The sequence below is a fragment of the Daphnia magna genome, linkage group LG1, assembly GCF_020631705.1.
Source record: "Daphnia magna isolate NIES linkage group LG1, ASM2063170v1.1, whole genome shotgun sequence".
NCBI classification, from domain to species: Eukaryota; Metazoa; Arthropoda; class Branchiopoda; order Diplostraca; family Daphniidae; genus Daphnia; species Daphnia magna.
The window spans coordinates 11,044,566-11,060,445 of record NC_059182.1 but is presented as its reverse complement, the minus strand read 5'-3'; the positions used below and the strand labels follow the sequence as shown (position 1 = coordinate 11,060,445).

The 15,880-nt window shown below is 31.6% G+C and overlaps 2 protein-coding genes across 2 annotated transcripts; one reads left to right on the top strand and one right to left on the bottom strand.

Moving 5' to 3' along the window:
• Positions 1-3,216: 3,216 nt before the first annotated feature.
• On the bottom strand, positions 3,217-3,765 carry LOC116925013. The gene is made up of 3 exons (XM_032931634.2): positions 3,683-3,765; positions 3,473-3,621; positions 3,217-3,393 (listed from the first exon to the last, which is right to left on the bottom strand). Exons 1-3 carry the CDS (start codon positions 3,701-3,703, stop codon positions 3,249-3,251), a joined length of 315 nt encoding a protein of 104 aa, XP_032787525.2. The 5' UTR covers positions 3,704-3,765; the 3' UTR covers positions 3,217-3,248.
• Positions 3,766-4,646: 881 nt separating this feature from the next.
• LOC123471280 lies at positions 4,647-7,197 on the top strand. Its single transcript, XM_045172426.1, has 8 exons — positions 4,647-4,954; positions 5,026-5,348; positions 5,432-5,566; positions 5,630-5,760; positions 5,950-6,125; positions 6,222-6,373; positions 6,634-6,867; positions 6,930-7,197. The coding sequence occupies exons 1-7, from the start codon at positions 4,720-4,722 to the stop codon at positions 6,853-6,855; spliced, it is 1,374 nt and encodes a 457-aa protein (XP_045028361.1). The 5' UTR covers positions 4,647-4,719; the 3' UTR covers positions 6,856-6,867; positions 6,930-7,197.
• Positions 7,198-15,880: the final 8,683 nt, after the last annotated feature.

The following is a 15,880-nucleotide window of genomic DNA, read 5'->3' as shown; positions in this document are numbered from 1 at the left end:
CAACTTATCATGTACTCCCTACATGTAAATAAGTGCATAATATTCTTGATAATTGGCGAAGTTGTATATTTATTCCACTATACAGCTTAATAGATAGGGTATACAGTACACACATCAAATACATATTCTTTTTATCTCAGTCTTTCTCAAATCTTATATTGCATGGAATGCAAATGTCACTTTCAGTATCATCTCGACTGATAATGATGCATTTGTGACCCATTTCACTTGGAACAATTACTTCCGTGGCGGTGTTATCGCGGTCGACTATTTTCAGAAAAGATGTCAAATTCTGATTTGAATACTCGTCGTAACAAGGGGGAAACTGAAGAAGGGGTAATCGATCACAATACAAAAAAATTTTTAAATCATTTACGTCAGAGTTCGATAGTATACAATCTCCGGAAGAAAGACAGTCACATTTAGGATTAATGGAAAGGATTTTTTGAATTACTGACACAGTGTTTACAGAATAATTAGTCGAGGAATTAGTGGAGATAATAGAGTTATCCTTTTAAATGGCCTACTATATGATTGGGTGGTAAACAGTCTACCATTTACAGCAAGACGTTCACTAAAAAAGCCTTATGGCACCTCAATAGCAAACCAAACTTCCGTTCTACTGCAACAACAATTTCAGCAATCATCAACATCTGTCTTTTTGAACCAATTGTAGAAATGCGTATCAAGTTAGTATTAGATGTCGAAAATGAAAGAGGGCCATCCAATTTTTCATAGAAATTACGAACACTCTCGTTTGACAGTGGAATAAATTGTCGCGAATATTCTCGTAATTTACTACCACATAGAAAGTTCCGAAAAATTTGTTTTGCTATTGAGTTTGTTCCATGGAAAAGTCGTTTAATTAACCCACCCGCATCTTCGTATAAGAACGCAGAATATGCCCATGGAGCACCCCAGTTTTTAGTTCCCTCGACTACGTGCAATAGTATGTGAACGTTATAGCTAACATGTTCTAGGCCATAAAGATCTGGAATTAATGCAATAAACTTATAAATCATTAGCTGCGCATTTTCGACTTGGCTTACTGTTACGGTCTTTTGTAATAATATTCTCATAGCACTTACAAGAAGCATCCAATGTTTATAGTAAACGGGGGGAAGCAATTTCTTTAAGGCAACGGGAGAATAAAAAAGAAGGAAATTTCTGTATTCGCTAGCTTTCCAGTCGCCAAGATGAGAACTCATGTTTCTGAAATCACGCAGAATTTCATTAGGAACTTTTAAATTAGCTAATTCATCATCGATTAGGGAGGATTTGGGGATGTAATAAGGTTGGCCTGGACTTCCTAACCACAAATTTATGAACTGGGAAACAACACCCAAAAACACGCAGTGCATAATGTCTTGAATCAAACCAGTGATAACATTTAGAAAAGGAATCAAAAAAAGTATTGATGCTCCCTTTATTCCCTGCACTGGTTTGCCTAGCCTAGTACTTGTAACTGCACACCGAAATGTTGATTCTTGGGTTCTTAATTCAGGCAAAGGGTATGAAAATGGAAACACCCTCACCCATCCAGAACCCTTTTCAACACTAACTCCCTGGTTCAAGCAATAACCGCATCCGTAAAAAGCATTGAACTGCATGCTGTTTGACAGCATGCAACGGGCAGGTGCATCAGCAATTACAAGAGGGAAAATAACTTTTGATAAACGAGTGATACCAAGATTCGATGTCCATTTGAAACCAGAAATGAAAAGATTTTCAATTTCCTTTAGAAACGGAACCCAAAAAGTCTCGATATCAGGCTTTTTGAAACCGCTCCAGAGGCTACTTAGAATCACATATCGTGATTTATCATTGAAATCTAACTCATTTATGGTGCAAAATATAGGCCAAAGCTCTAACTTGGAGGATTTATGAGGACGGATTCCATCCGTAGCGGCGGCTAACGAGAAGTTATCCCCTGATAAAAGAAATCGACGAATTTCATGAGTTCTGTAACAGTTTCCTGTATATATCTCTCCCCTTACGTTACAATTTTGTAACACTGACTTTTGTTTATTGGAGGAAATTTTTCTCCATAACCTGTCATCATTCTCCAAAATTTCCCTTAACTGAGCTTCAATGGAGGTAGACAAGAAATAAGTTTTAGAGTGCAATAATAAAGAATTTTCCTCAAAATCCCGTCGGCAGATGCCACAAGTGTGCTGTTTATCATCATTGGGTTCCCCCAAATATGATTGGCAATCGGGGCAGTAGAAGTGCATTTTCACTACAGTATCAGAAAAAAACATTTTATCAAAAAAATAATTGGTTCGAGGTACACAGTTAGGGACAATAAGATTGAGAAGGTGTAAAAGATCACCTAAACAACCTTTAGTCAACCGATATCTGATAAATAAAGCAAAAAGAAGAGAAAGGACTGCTCCTTTGGTGATATCGTTATTACTGGGGCCGATTCCGTCATCACCAACACGAGGGTAATCATCATTGTCACTGAATTCACCGAATCCCTCTGCTAGAGGAAGATAATTACCATCTGACGACGAATCATCAACAGCACCCAGGTTTTCATGACCAAATTCGTTATCGTCAACTGCCGTTGTATCTTGGGCAACATGGCCGTGTCCCTCACCAACTTATAAATTTGAATAAAAATGATAAACAAAACAAAATGAGTGCCAAAAAGCCAATTAATTGCAAGTAATTGCGTGATTAATCACACGATTTTGGTACGCTATCAAAGGGGAACATATGATATGAAAGACGCATGATGCATAATTCATTGATTAAAATTTTGGAAACTATTTACCATTATTTCTATTGAGATTTAAATTTTGGGTTTCGACGGAACTTGTACGGCGGCCTACGACATGTTGTCGCAAACGATACAAAGTTCTCCTCGGTATTGTGTTTGGATTACACTTTAGTCTTTTTAACCAGCACATGTAACTCACTGGTCTGTGATGCTTCATCACAATACTTGAAGTTTGATTTATCCAGGCAAGTAGGAAATTGCACGTGAAAGACACAGTGAAAAACTTAACGAAAAGATGCGTCACAAAAAATAAGCACGTCTTGTTGCGTTATAAAAAAACTTATACTGGTACACTCCAGGGGGACAGGGTGCAAAAAATAATCCTCGCCAGACTTTTGAAAATGCAAAAAATAAAACAATGGTCATAACCAACCCCCCCCCCCCAACCCATCATACAAGATATACGCGCACTAAATCATTAAGAATTAAAATAAATCGGAAAACCATTCTATTGACAGCTCGTTCATATGAAATTTTTGGATCTTTGGACTTCGGCGTATGTCATAAATAATTTAGCCCAAGACCGGGAATCAATCGTCGTCAACGGAAAGTAATGGCATATGGACGAACCCATTTTTAGGTATTCTGACTTAGAAGGTATGTAATACCTGGATAAATGAAAAAATTATTTTTCATTACTTTCAATTAAGAAAATATATACAAAAACGCGTAAATAGTTGTACGTACTCTGTCTTATTGTTGATTAGTAACCAAGAGGTTAAATTCTCCTTCAACAGCGTCAAATCATTGTACGAGGGCCCTTCAAGCAACGAATTTATTAAGATACTTGATTGACCCTCGCACATGATTTGTAAAATAAGAGGGACTGGGAAAAACTAAAACAATTTACTTTTAGATTACTTAGCGCAATTTAATTTTGAAGTTCAATCAACTTACTTTTTCTGACGAAAAGGCCATCACAGTTATTGGAAAGGGAAAGAAAAACCTAACCGAAGGCTGCTAATAACTAGTGAGTTCTGTCGAATAGTAGATTAAGGAAAAGAAAGAAAGATGTAGAAAGCCCTTCCTTCCCCTTTAATAGCTTTTCTTCGCTTCGCGCGTTAAGGTACAGTATGATGCACAAAAAGGTGAACACCGATTTTTTTTTTAAACCATCTATGGGTAGGTAATATTAACTGTATACTTTGTTTCAATAGAGGAAGGGTGGATTTGGCGGAAAACCACCATAAGCGGAGGCTGGGTAGTTTAAGTGTAGACACCTCTCTGTAATGCTTCTGGCGATAGGAATAAATGTCTAGAAAAAGTGTGTGTTGTATTTTTCTTAGACACCCGAACCCTTCCCCCCCCCCCAGGCGAAGAAGAAAATTTATAGAATTATCTAACAATCACGATGTCAAACTCTTTCACCCGTCATTGTAATGATTACACCAAACAAGCACGTATGAAAACATTCAAATAAAAACGCATAATCATATGTTATTATAAAAATATTATTAGTGATCGATACTAATATATTTTATGTCATAAAACACAGGAAAAAATGTTGTCATATACGGGGCTTGAACCGCCGCAATCCGTGCATGAAGCCAATGCCATACCATCAAGCCATTGGTGGCACCATTGGTGACCTTCCACACAAAAGTTCATGAAACCGAATTATGTTATGAGTAATTGAAAAATGAAAAAGTTTTTATGAGGAAAATAGGACATACATATAATTAAATATATATTTGTGTGAATCCACACTTAACTTGAAATTTATGAAGCCTTGATGAAATTTACTAATTGATTATATAAATGTTATTGTGTAAATATCGGCAAATGTTGTTCGAACGGGTTACTGATTATTAATATCTCAGTAGCAGACAGCAATAAAATACCCTGTAAAAGTATACTGAAATTGAAAACCACGTGCTAGTTCTAGAATTCTCTGTGTTAGGTTCTCAATTTTCTCGACTTTTGAGTGTGTTATCATGCCTCGCGCTAACAAATTGCCGAAATATGCCCTTTTTGATTTTAATGATGGGTCTGTGGAAACAGGGACAAGTAGTCTGATTGACGTGGAGTGTGATGGTGATGAAACATCAGACAGAAATTTCCCGTATGATGTGTCTCATTTTGTTTTCTGGCCGCATCGGCCATCCAAAAATGCTGAAGAAGAAGAAATAGTGAAACTAAAGCAATGTGCCAAAATTCTTCTTTTTGGTAGTAAGTATATACTTGAATACTCATGTTACAGAGTTATCGGAACAAAAAATAACCCAATCTTGCTTCTGCAGATGACTTGATTCTACTAAAACACTATCGTGATCAGCTCGCCGATGAAATTCTGCCAGTTGCAAGTTTTGGGAAGATCAGAGAAAAAATCTGGGAGAAAACTGACAAACCTGACGAGAAAATTAATGGCCAGATTCAGATAGCCCTAGGTAGTGGGGAACGCCAGTCTAAGAGATTAAAGGAAAAAAAGTATATGAGTGAAGAAACCAGAGACACAAGTAAACCAAAAACAGCAAAGCAATCTGTGGTGAGAAAAACAGGCGTGAAAAAGAAGCATGACATCCAAAAAAGCGAAGACATCTTGAAAAAAATTACGGAGCAGAAGGTAACGTTTGTTTTTCTCAGTTTTTCTTGTTTGAAGTTTTGAAATGATACCATTTTATTTCGTGAATGTATTTCCATTTTCAGGCTCTTTTTGACAATTTTGATGAGAAGCCTAGCGACCACACATTCCAAGAGCCAGTCAAAAGAAAGAGAACTAGTGAATGTTCGGGAGACTCGACAGCCACAACGCTATTAGAAACTGATGGTGTCCGTTCAGCAGTAAGTGTATAGCAATCATTTACGTTATCGTGATTATAAAGTCATCGACTAATTTTGATTTAGGGCAGGGCTGGCAGCGAAGTAAACAAATTCATTTCGTCTCCAAAAACTCGAAAATTGTCATCGTCTTCTGTATTTTCGCCTGCGACGAGTGACGAAGAAAGCTCTGATGGCCCTGAAAAGAAATCCATTTCGTAAGTCTAGAACAAATAATTCCGCACGCGTGAAAACCTTACTATTTTACGGCGCGAAAGCTTTCTACATCTTTTTTTTACTTTCTTTTCCGTCGATCTTCACGTGTCCCGTTTTTTCCGATTCTGAAACTTGTGTCATGTGGCACATTAGCCAAGAATATAACCTTTTCACGTCGCTCTTTCGTATAGAAATGCTGATTTATCGACATCAGCGTTTGAGGTTGGAGGTTGGAGGTTGAGGTTGGAGGCCTTGAAAGCCGAAATGATTCAAAAGTCCTGTGACGACATACAGTCCCTGAAAGACAAGGTGCGATATCTACAAGAGGAAAACGACAACCTTAAATGCAAGCTGAAGTTCTGCGAAGGTATACCTTCGCAATGCGCGTTGTTCTATAGAACAACGTGCATTTATCCTGTTACTCATTAATGTTTCCTCATTATAACAAATTTTTTATTTTCAGAGTTCACCAACGTCAGGACATGGATTGACCAACTCATCGCAAAACAAAAGGCGAATAAGCAGCTGTCGTCGTCATCCGAGTCGTCATCTGACGTTATTGCCACTGTCAGCAAAATCGATGAGCCCCCTCGCAACTGCAGTGAGGCTGAGGCGGTATAATACTCTTCTTTTTTTTACTTCGCGTGTAATTTGAATATATTTATATCCCTTAGAGATTTACTACAGTAAATCTAAAAGGCTTCTCATTGGTTCGATAGTTTAAGAAAGTTTAGGGAATAGTTAGCTTTCACACTTTCCATTTTCCATTTTTTTTTCAATTTACATTTTTTTTTGTTTAATTATGGTTGATGGCGTACTGTTGTTTCTTCTTACTTATTCGGCTTTTTTTCAAATTATTAAAAAACTTTTATTAGGCTAAGTTGGAATCTAAAATCGACTTGGAAAACCCATTGTTTATCGAGGCTCAATTTCCAATAACCGAAAAGGTTATTGATAGTATCCCCTTAAAAATAAAAAATCCGACAAACGCTTTGTCGCTGCTCTTTTACGTCTTATGTATCCGGAAGAATATCTTGCAACACACACTATGGGTGCCAACATCACTGGTAAACCATCAATGGATGAAAAGGAACTAACACAAATAATTGGTAAGCTGGCTAGTTAACTTTTATAATAATTCAAACCTTAATATATGTTTCATTATTTTCAGACCAAACTCTTATCTACTTTAACTACATCAAACTTCCCAAAAATGAAAAGGACGAAAAGATTTCCGTTATTAGAAAAGCCATCACCACAACTCTGAATAACATCAAACAGAAGAATAGAAAAAAATAGGTGACATTAAAACTTAATTCGAGTTATGTATGTGCCCCTTAAAATACAAGTGATTTCACTCAAACTTCATTCCCCATTTATTATACAATTAATCGTATAAGTATGAATTAAATGCGAACAACTATAGATATTAATTGCGTGATATCCAGAAAGTAGGGAAGTATTCAAAACCACGGTGAACTAAATTGTGTAATAAGTAATGAATTATACTGAAATTGGAACAGAAGTGCGCAATTTATTATCGTAAAATTATCGTGTGCTTTATTTTGACGTAATAAGTAATGAATTCTAATAATTATACTTATTATGGAACAGAAGTGCGCAATTTATTATCAGAAATGAATCGTGTGCTATATTTCAATTTATTATACTTAGAATGGAACATGAATACACAACTTTTCATCTTCAAAAAATAATGTGCTTAATTTCGATTAATTACGCAATTTATTATGGTAATATAGTATACCAAAAATTCATTATTCCTTTTATCGCAAAACAAAATTTCAGATTTTAGTATGATTCGATCCATAATTTATTTCGTCAAAAAGTGTGCCAATATAAACATGTTTTAAAACACACAATAAATTGCCTAAAAACATGCAATTAATTGCCTCGGATTTTTGCCTGGGTTCACATTGAATACAAGTATATTTGGTTCTGTTTACATGTAGAAGTATAAACTCATAATATAACAGTATATTCACATTGAATATAAGTATATTTGATTCTGTTTACAAATAGAAGTAAAAACTCATGGTATAATAGTGTATTCACATTGAATACAAGTATATTTGATCCTGTTTATGTATAGAAGTAAAAACTCATGGTATCACAGTGTATTCATATTGAATACAAGGATATTTGATTCTGTTTACATGTAGAAGTATAAACTCATAATATAACAGTGTATTCATATTGAATTCAAGTATATTTGATTCTGTTTACATGTAGAAGTATAAACTCATAATATAACAGTGTATTCACATTGAATACAATTATATTTGATCCTGTTTACATTTTGAAGTAAAAACTCATGGTATCACAGCGAATTCACATTGAATACAAGTATATTTGATTCTGTTTACATGTAGAAGTATAAACTCATAATATAACAGTGTAGTCACATTGAATACCATTATATTTTATTATGTTTACATGTAAAAGTATAAACTCATAATATAACAGTGTATTCACATTGAATACAAGTATATTTGATCCTGTTTACATGAAGAAGTATAAACTCATAATATAACAGTGTATTCACATTGAATACAAGTATATTTGATTCTGTTTACATGTAGAAGTATAAACTCATAATATAACAGTGTATTCACATTGAATACAAGTATATTTGATCCTGTTTATGTATAGAAGTAAAAACTCATGGTATCACAGTGTATTCATATGGAATACAAGGATATTTGATTCTGTTTACATGTAGAAGTATAAACTCATAATATAACAGTGTATTCACATTGAATGCAAGTATATTTGATTCTGTTAACATTGAGAAGTATAAACTCATAATATAAAAGTGAATTCACATTGAATACAATTATATTTGATCCTGTTCACATATACAAGGTAAAACTCATGGTATCACAGTGCATTCACATTGAATACAAGTATATTTGGTTCTGTTTACATGTAGAAGTATAAACTCATAATATAACAGTATATTCACATTGAATATAAGTATATTTGATTCTGTTTACAAATAGAAGTAAAAACTCATGGTATAATAGTGTATTCACATTGAAAACAAGTATATTTGATCCTGTTTATGTATAGAAGTAAAAACTCATGGTATCACAGTGTATTCATATTGAATACAAGGATATTTGATTCTGTTTACATGTAGAAGTATAAACTCATAATATAACAGTGTATTCATATTGAATTCAATTATATTTGATCCTGTTTACATTTTGAAGTAAAAACTCATGGTATCACAGCGAATTCACATTGAATACAAGTATATTTGATTCTGTTTACATGTAGAAGTATAAACTCATAATATAACAGTGTATTCACATTGAATACTATTATATTTTATTATGTTTACATGTAGAAGTATAAACTCATAATATAACAGTGTATTCACATTGAATACAAGTATATTTGATCCTGTTTACATGTAGAAGTATAAACTCATAATATAACAGTGTATTCACATTGAATACAAGTATTTTTGATTCTGTTTACATGTAGAAGTATAAACTCATAATATAACAGTGTATTCACATTGAATACAAGTATATTTGATTCTGTTTATATGTAGAAGTATGAACTCATAATATAACAGTGTATTCACATTGAATACAAGTATATTTGATTCTGTTTACATATAGAAGTAAAAACTAATGGTCTAACAGTGTATTCACATTGAATACAAGTATATTTGATCTTGTTTATATATAGAAGTTAAAACTCATGGTATCACAAGGCATTCATATTGAATACAAGTATATTTGATCCTGTTTACATATAGAAGTAAAAATTTATGGTATCACAGTGTATTCACATTGAATACAAGTATAAAGGATCCTGTTTACAAATAGAAGTAAAAACTCATGATATCACAGTGTATTCACATTTAATACAAATATATTTGATTCTGTTTACATGTAGAAGTATAAACTCATAATATAACAGTGTATTCACATTGAATACAAGTATATTTGATTCTGTTAACATTGAGAAGTATAAACTCATAATATTACAGTGTATTCACATTGAATACAATTATATTTGATCCTGTTCACATATAGAAGGTAAAACTCATGGTATCACAGTGCATTCACATTGAATACAAGTATATTTGGTTCTGTTTACATGTAGAAGTATAAACTCATAATATAACAGTATATTCACATTGAATATAAGTATATTTGATTCTGTTTACAAATAGAAGTAAAAACTCATGGTATAATAGTGTATTCACATTGAATACAAGTATATTTGATCCTGTTTATGTATAGAAGTAAAAACTCATGGTATCACAGTGTATTCATATTGAATACAAGGATATTTGATTCTGTTTACATGTAGAAGTATAAACTCATAATATAACAGTGTATTCATATTGAATTCAAGTATATTTGATTCTGTTTACATGTAGAAGTATAAACTCATAATATAACAGTGTATTCACATTGAATACAATTATATTTGATCCTGTTTACATTTTGAAGTAAAAACTCATGGTATCACAGCGAATTCACATTGAATACAAGTATATTTGATTCTGTTTACATGTAGAAGTATAAACTCATAATATAACAGTGTAGTCACATTGAATACCATTATATTTTATTATGTTTACATGTAAAAGTATAAACTCATAATATAACAGTGTATTCACATTGAATACAAGTATATTTGATCCTGTTTACATGTAGAAGTATAAACTCATAATATAACAGTGTATTCACATTGAATACAAGTATATTTGATTCTGTTTACATGTAGAAGTATAAACTCATAATATAACAGTGTATTCACATTGAATACAAGTATATTTGATCCTGTTTATGTATAGAAGTAAAAACTCATGGTATCACAGTGTATTCATATGGAATACAAGGATATTTGATTCTGTTTACATGTAGAAGTATAAACTCATAATATAACAGTGTATTCACATTGAATGCAAGTATATTTGATTCTGTTAACATTGAGAAGTATAAACTCATAATATAAAAGTGTATTCACATTGAATACAATTATATTTGATCCTGTTCACATATACAAGGTAAAACTCATGGTATCACAGTGCATTCACATTGAATACAAGTATATTTGGTTCTGTTTACATGTAGAAGTATAAACTCATAATATAACAGTATATTCACATTGAATATAAGTATATTTGATTCTGTTTACAAATAGAAGTAAAAACTCATGGTATAATAGTGTATTCACATTGAAAACAAGTATATTTGATCCTGTTTATGTATAGAAGTAAAAACTCATGGTATCACAGTGTATTCATATTGAATTCAAGTATATTTGATTCTGTTTACATGTAGAAGTATAAACTCATAATATAACAGTGTATTCACATTGAATACAATTATATTTGATCCTGTTTACATTTTGAAGTAAAAACTCATGGTATCACAGCGAATTCACATTGAATACAAGTATATTTGATTCTGTTTACATGTAGAAGTATAAACTCATAATATAACAGTGTAGTCACATTGAATACCATTATATTTTATTATGTTTACATGTAAAAGTATAAACTCATAATATAACAGTGTATTCACATTGAATACAAGTATATTTGATCCTGTTTACATGTAGAAGTATAAACTCATAATATAACAGTGTATTCACATTGAATACAAGTATTTTTGATTCTGTTTACATGTAGAAGTATAAACTCATAATATAACAGTGTATTCACATTGAATACAAGTATATTTGATTCTGTTTACATGTAGAAGTATAAACTCATTATATAACAGTGTATTCACATTGAATACAAGTATATTTGATTCTGTTTACATATAGAAGTAAAAACTCATGGTCTAACAGTGTATTCACATTGAATACAAGTATATTTGATCTTGTTTATATATAGAAGTTAAAACTCATGGTATCACAAGGCATTCATATTGAATACAAGTATATTTGATCCTGTTTACATATAGAAGTAAAAATTCATGGTATCACAGTGTATTCACATTGAATACAAGTATAAAGGATCCTGTTTACAAATAGAAGTAAAAACTCATGATATCACAGTGTATTCACATTGAATACAAATATATTTGATTCTGTTTACTTGTAGAAGTATAAACTCATAATATAACAGTGTATTCACATTGAATACAAGTATATTTGATTCTGTTTACATGTAGAAGTATAAACTCATAATATAACAGTGTATTCACATTGAATACAAGTATATTTGATCCTGTTTATGTATAGAAGTAAAAACTCATGGTATCACAGTGTATTCATATTGAATACAAGGATATTTGATTCTGTTTACATGTAGAAGTATAAACTCATAATATAACAGTGTATTCACATTGAATACAAGTATATTTGATTCTGTTAACATTGAGAAGTATAAACTCATAATATAACAGTGTATTCACATTGAATACAATTATATTTGATCCTGTTCACATATAGAAGGTAAAACTCATGGTATCACAGTGCATTCACATTGAATACAAGTATATTTGGTTCTGTTTACATGTAGAAGTATAAACTCATAATATAACAGTATATTCACATTGAATATAAGTATATTTGATTCTGTTTACAAATAGAAGTAAAAACTCATGGTATAATAGTGTATTCACATTGAATACAAGTATATTTGATCCTGTTTATGTATAGAAGTAAAAACTCATGGTATCACAGTGTATTCATATTGAATACAAGGATATTTGATTCTGTTTACATGTAGAAGTATAAACTCATAATATAACAGTGTATTCATATTGAATTCAAGTATATTTGATTCTGTTTACATGTAGAAGTATAAACTCATAATATAACAGTGTATTCACATTGAATACAATTATATTTGATCCTGTTTACATTTTGAAGTAAAAACTCATGGTATCACAGCGAATTCACATTGAATACAAGTATATTTGATTCTGTTTACATGTAGAAGTATAAACTCATAATATAACAGTGTAGTCACATTGAATACCATTATATTTTATTATGTTTACATGTAAAAGTATAAACTCATAATATAACAGCGTATTCACATTAAATACAAGTATATTTGATTCTGTTTACATATAGAAGTAAAAACTCATGGTCTAACAGTCTATTCACATTGAATACAAGTATATTTGATCTTGTTTATATATAGAAGTTAAAACTCATGGTATCACAGGGCATTCACATTGAATACAAGTATATTTGATTCTGTTTACATGTAGAAGTATAAACGCATAATATAACAGTGTATTCCCATTGAATACAAGTATATTTGATTCTGTTTACATGTAGAAGTTTAAACTCATAATATAAAATTTTATTCACATTGAATACAAGTATATTTGATTCTGTTTACATGTACACTACCCACACAAAATTTGGAAACACGACGAGTGTTTCCGCGCTTTTAACACGGCGGCTTACGGGCCGAAGTGTCTGCCTTTTTTACGCGATAACTCACGTTTGAGTTATCGCAAAGCAAATCCAAAAAATCCTCTTGTTGAGGAAAGAATTTCCTTTCACCATGAATTTTTTGAAATTTTTGTGAATAGAAGTTTAGCCCCAAAGTCATAGGTATAAAGTTTGGAAACATCGGCGCGCTCGCCATATGTTTCCATGCTAAAGTGTATGTTACTGAAAAAATTATTAAAAATTCCAATATATGAATTTTTACTTGAAACTTTTACAAACGGTAGACGACATAGTCGTCTACATTTTGACAAAGTTTCAATTTTTTTTATGAAAGGCTAATTTTGCCGATTTTTTAAATAAACAATGCCGATCAATCTTTCGTGGCGAGGGGACGAAATCATAGCCCGGGGGAAGAATGGAAGGGAAAAGCAAAAGGGGAAGAAAGGGGGAACAGAAGTTCCGACGTACGTTTTTTTTTTTAAATCGGCAAAAATCAGCCTTTCATAAAAAAAAATTGAAACTTTGTCAAAATGTAGACGACTATGTCGTCTACCGTTTGTAAAAGTTTCAAGTAAAAATTCATATATTGGAATTTTTAATAATTTTTTCAGTAACATACACTTTAGCATGGAAACATATGGCGAGCGCGCCGATGTTTCCAAACTTTATACCTATGACTTTGGGGCTAAACTTCTATTCACAAAAATTTCAAAAAATTCATGGTCGTGAGTTATCGCGTAAAAAAGGCAGACACTTAGGCCCGTAAGCCGCCGTGTTAAAAGCGCGGAAAAACTCGTCGTGTTTCCAAACTTTGTGTGGGTAGTGTAGAAGTATAAACTCATAATATAACAGTGTATTCACATTGAATACAAGTGTATTTGATTCTGTTTACATATAGAAGTAAAAACTCATAGTCTAACAGTGTATTCACATTGAATACAAGTATATGGTATCCTGTTTACATATAGAAGTAAAAACTCATGGTATCACAGTGTATTCACATTGAATCCAAGTATATTTGATTCCGTTTACATGTAGAAGTATACACTCATAATATAACAGTGTATTCACATTGAATACAAGTATTTTTGATTCTTTTTACATATAGAAGTAAAAACTCATGGTATAACAGTGTATTCACATTGAATACAAGTATATTTGATGCAGAATACATTTAGAAGTAAAAACGTCGTGGGGCGGTTATATTTGTTTTCAGGGTACGTTTTTTAAGTGTCATATCATTGTAAAACCACTGCAGAACCATATCCAAGTTAGTTTACTGGTCTAAAAAATTTAAAATCCATTTAAACAATGTGGTAAACGCTACATTTAAAACCCCAGATTAAAATTAGAATTATTAGAAGCAAATGCAACTTGATTATGTGCAACAAGAAACTATTCAATTAGAAAAGTTAATAGTAATTAATTTTAAACAAAACTAATTCATTAATATTACAACATAATTATTTTCCAGCAGAATCTAAATTTAGCATTAAAAAAAATGTAACAGAATTGGATATGTCAACAACATATAATTTGACATGCTTCGAAACAATCATAACACTCACAGATGTAAAAATTTTTAACTTACTATTTTTCAATACATAATTAAATAATTCATAAAAAAATTTAGGAATTAATAGACAACAACAAAAAAATGAACACAAAACTTTGTAATTCGACAAAAAGTACTCCGCATCCAGTTAATTATTCTACCCCCCCCCCCAAAAAAACAGTAAAAGATAGTATAATCAAACCAAATAATTTTCTAATATACCATTTTTTCCAGAAGTCAGATTTAACGTTCAAAACTCCCGTACTGAATACCATAACGTTAGTTATAAACGAAACACATTTTTCTACCAGTGCAGAGAGTAATTAAGTTACAATAAATTTAAGTAAATTTAAGTTATAAATTTAATATTTGTTTTGAACAAACAATTACAAAAACAATTGAAACACCTTTTCCGACCTCAAATTTTTCACCCAATAAAAAAGAAAATTAAGTTAAAATAACTTTAAGTTAAGTTAAGTAGTAAATTTAATATTTGTTTTTAAATCAGAAAAACCACAACTAGAAATCTATGCCAATTAAAAATCAAATGTAATACTTATAATTTATAAAAGTACATATAAATTAAATATTTTTTATTTTACAAAACAAATCATACATTTTCCATGGAATCTCCGAAACTTATTGATTAAACGTTAATTTTAAACGAAACCCCTATTCCAAACCCTAAGTTTTCCCCAACCGAAAATTATCAAGTAAAAATATTTTTAAGCAATGAAAAGTATGATTCGAATTGTTTAGTTTTTTTCATTTTACTATACTTTCACAATTAAATACCCCAAATCTATTAAATTATACATGCATAATCGACGAAACTCCAATTCCAAATCCAATTTTTTCCATATAATGAATTTGTAATAGACCGCTCCTCCTAGCAACAGCAGCCCCACCCAGCAAGAAGGTCGTCACGAATGCAACCTTCCCTGCGGATAATAGTTAATGATAAAAGTAAAAGTTATTGTAAACCCCTCCCTTCTTAACCTTCAATGTTGTGGTATATAAGTGCATGGTTGTATCGTCTAGAGTAGAGTTAGTTTACTGGCAAATACACAGTCTAGAAACTATTACATTTGGAGGTCCCAACAAGACAGCAAGAATAACAACGAGACTCTGGAAGGAAAGTTTCTGATCTGTGCTTC

Coding starts and splice junctions, on each gene's coding strand:
- LOC116925013 (XM_032931634.2), bottom strand. CDS start 3,703: ATGGCCTTTTCGTCAGAAAAA. Junction 3,622..3,682: donor TGGCCTTTTCGTCAGAAAAA/GTAAGTTGATTG, acceptor AAATTGTTTTAG/TTTTTCCCAGTCCCTCTTAT. Junction 3,394..3,472: donor CTAATCAACAATAAGACAGA/GTACGTACAACT, acceptor TCATTTATCCAG/GTATTACATACCTTCTAAGT.
- LOC123471280 (XM_045172426.1), top strand. CDS start 4,720: ATGCCTCGCGCTAACAAATTGCCGAAATATGCCCTTTTTGATTTTAAT. Junction 6,126..6,221: donor CAAGCTGAAGTTCTGCGAAG/GTATACCTTCGC, acceptor TTTTATTTTCAG/AGTTCACCAACGTCAGGACA. Junction 6,374..6,633: donor ACTGCAGTGAGGCTGAGGCG/GTATAATACTCT, acceptor AACTTTTATTAG/GCTAAGTTGGAATCTAAAAT.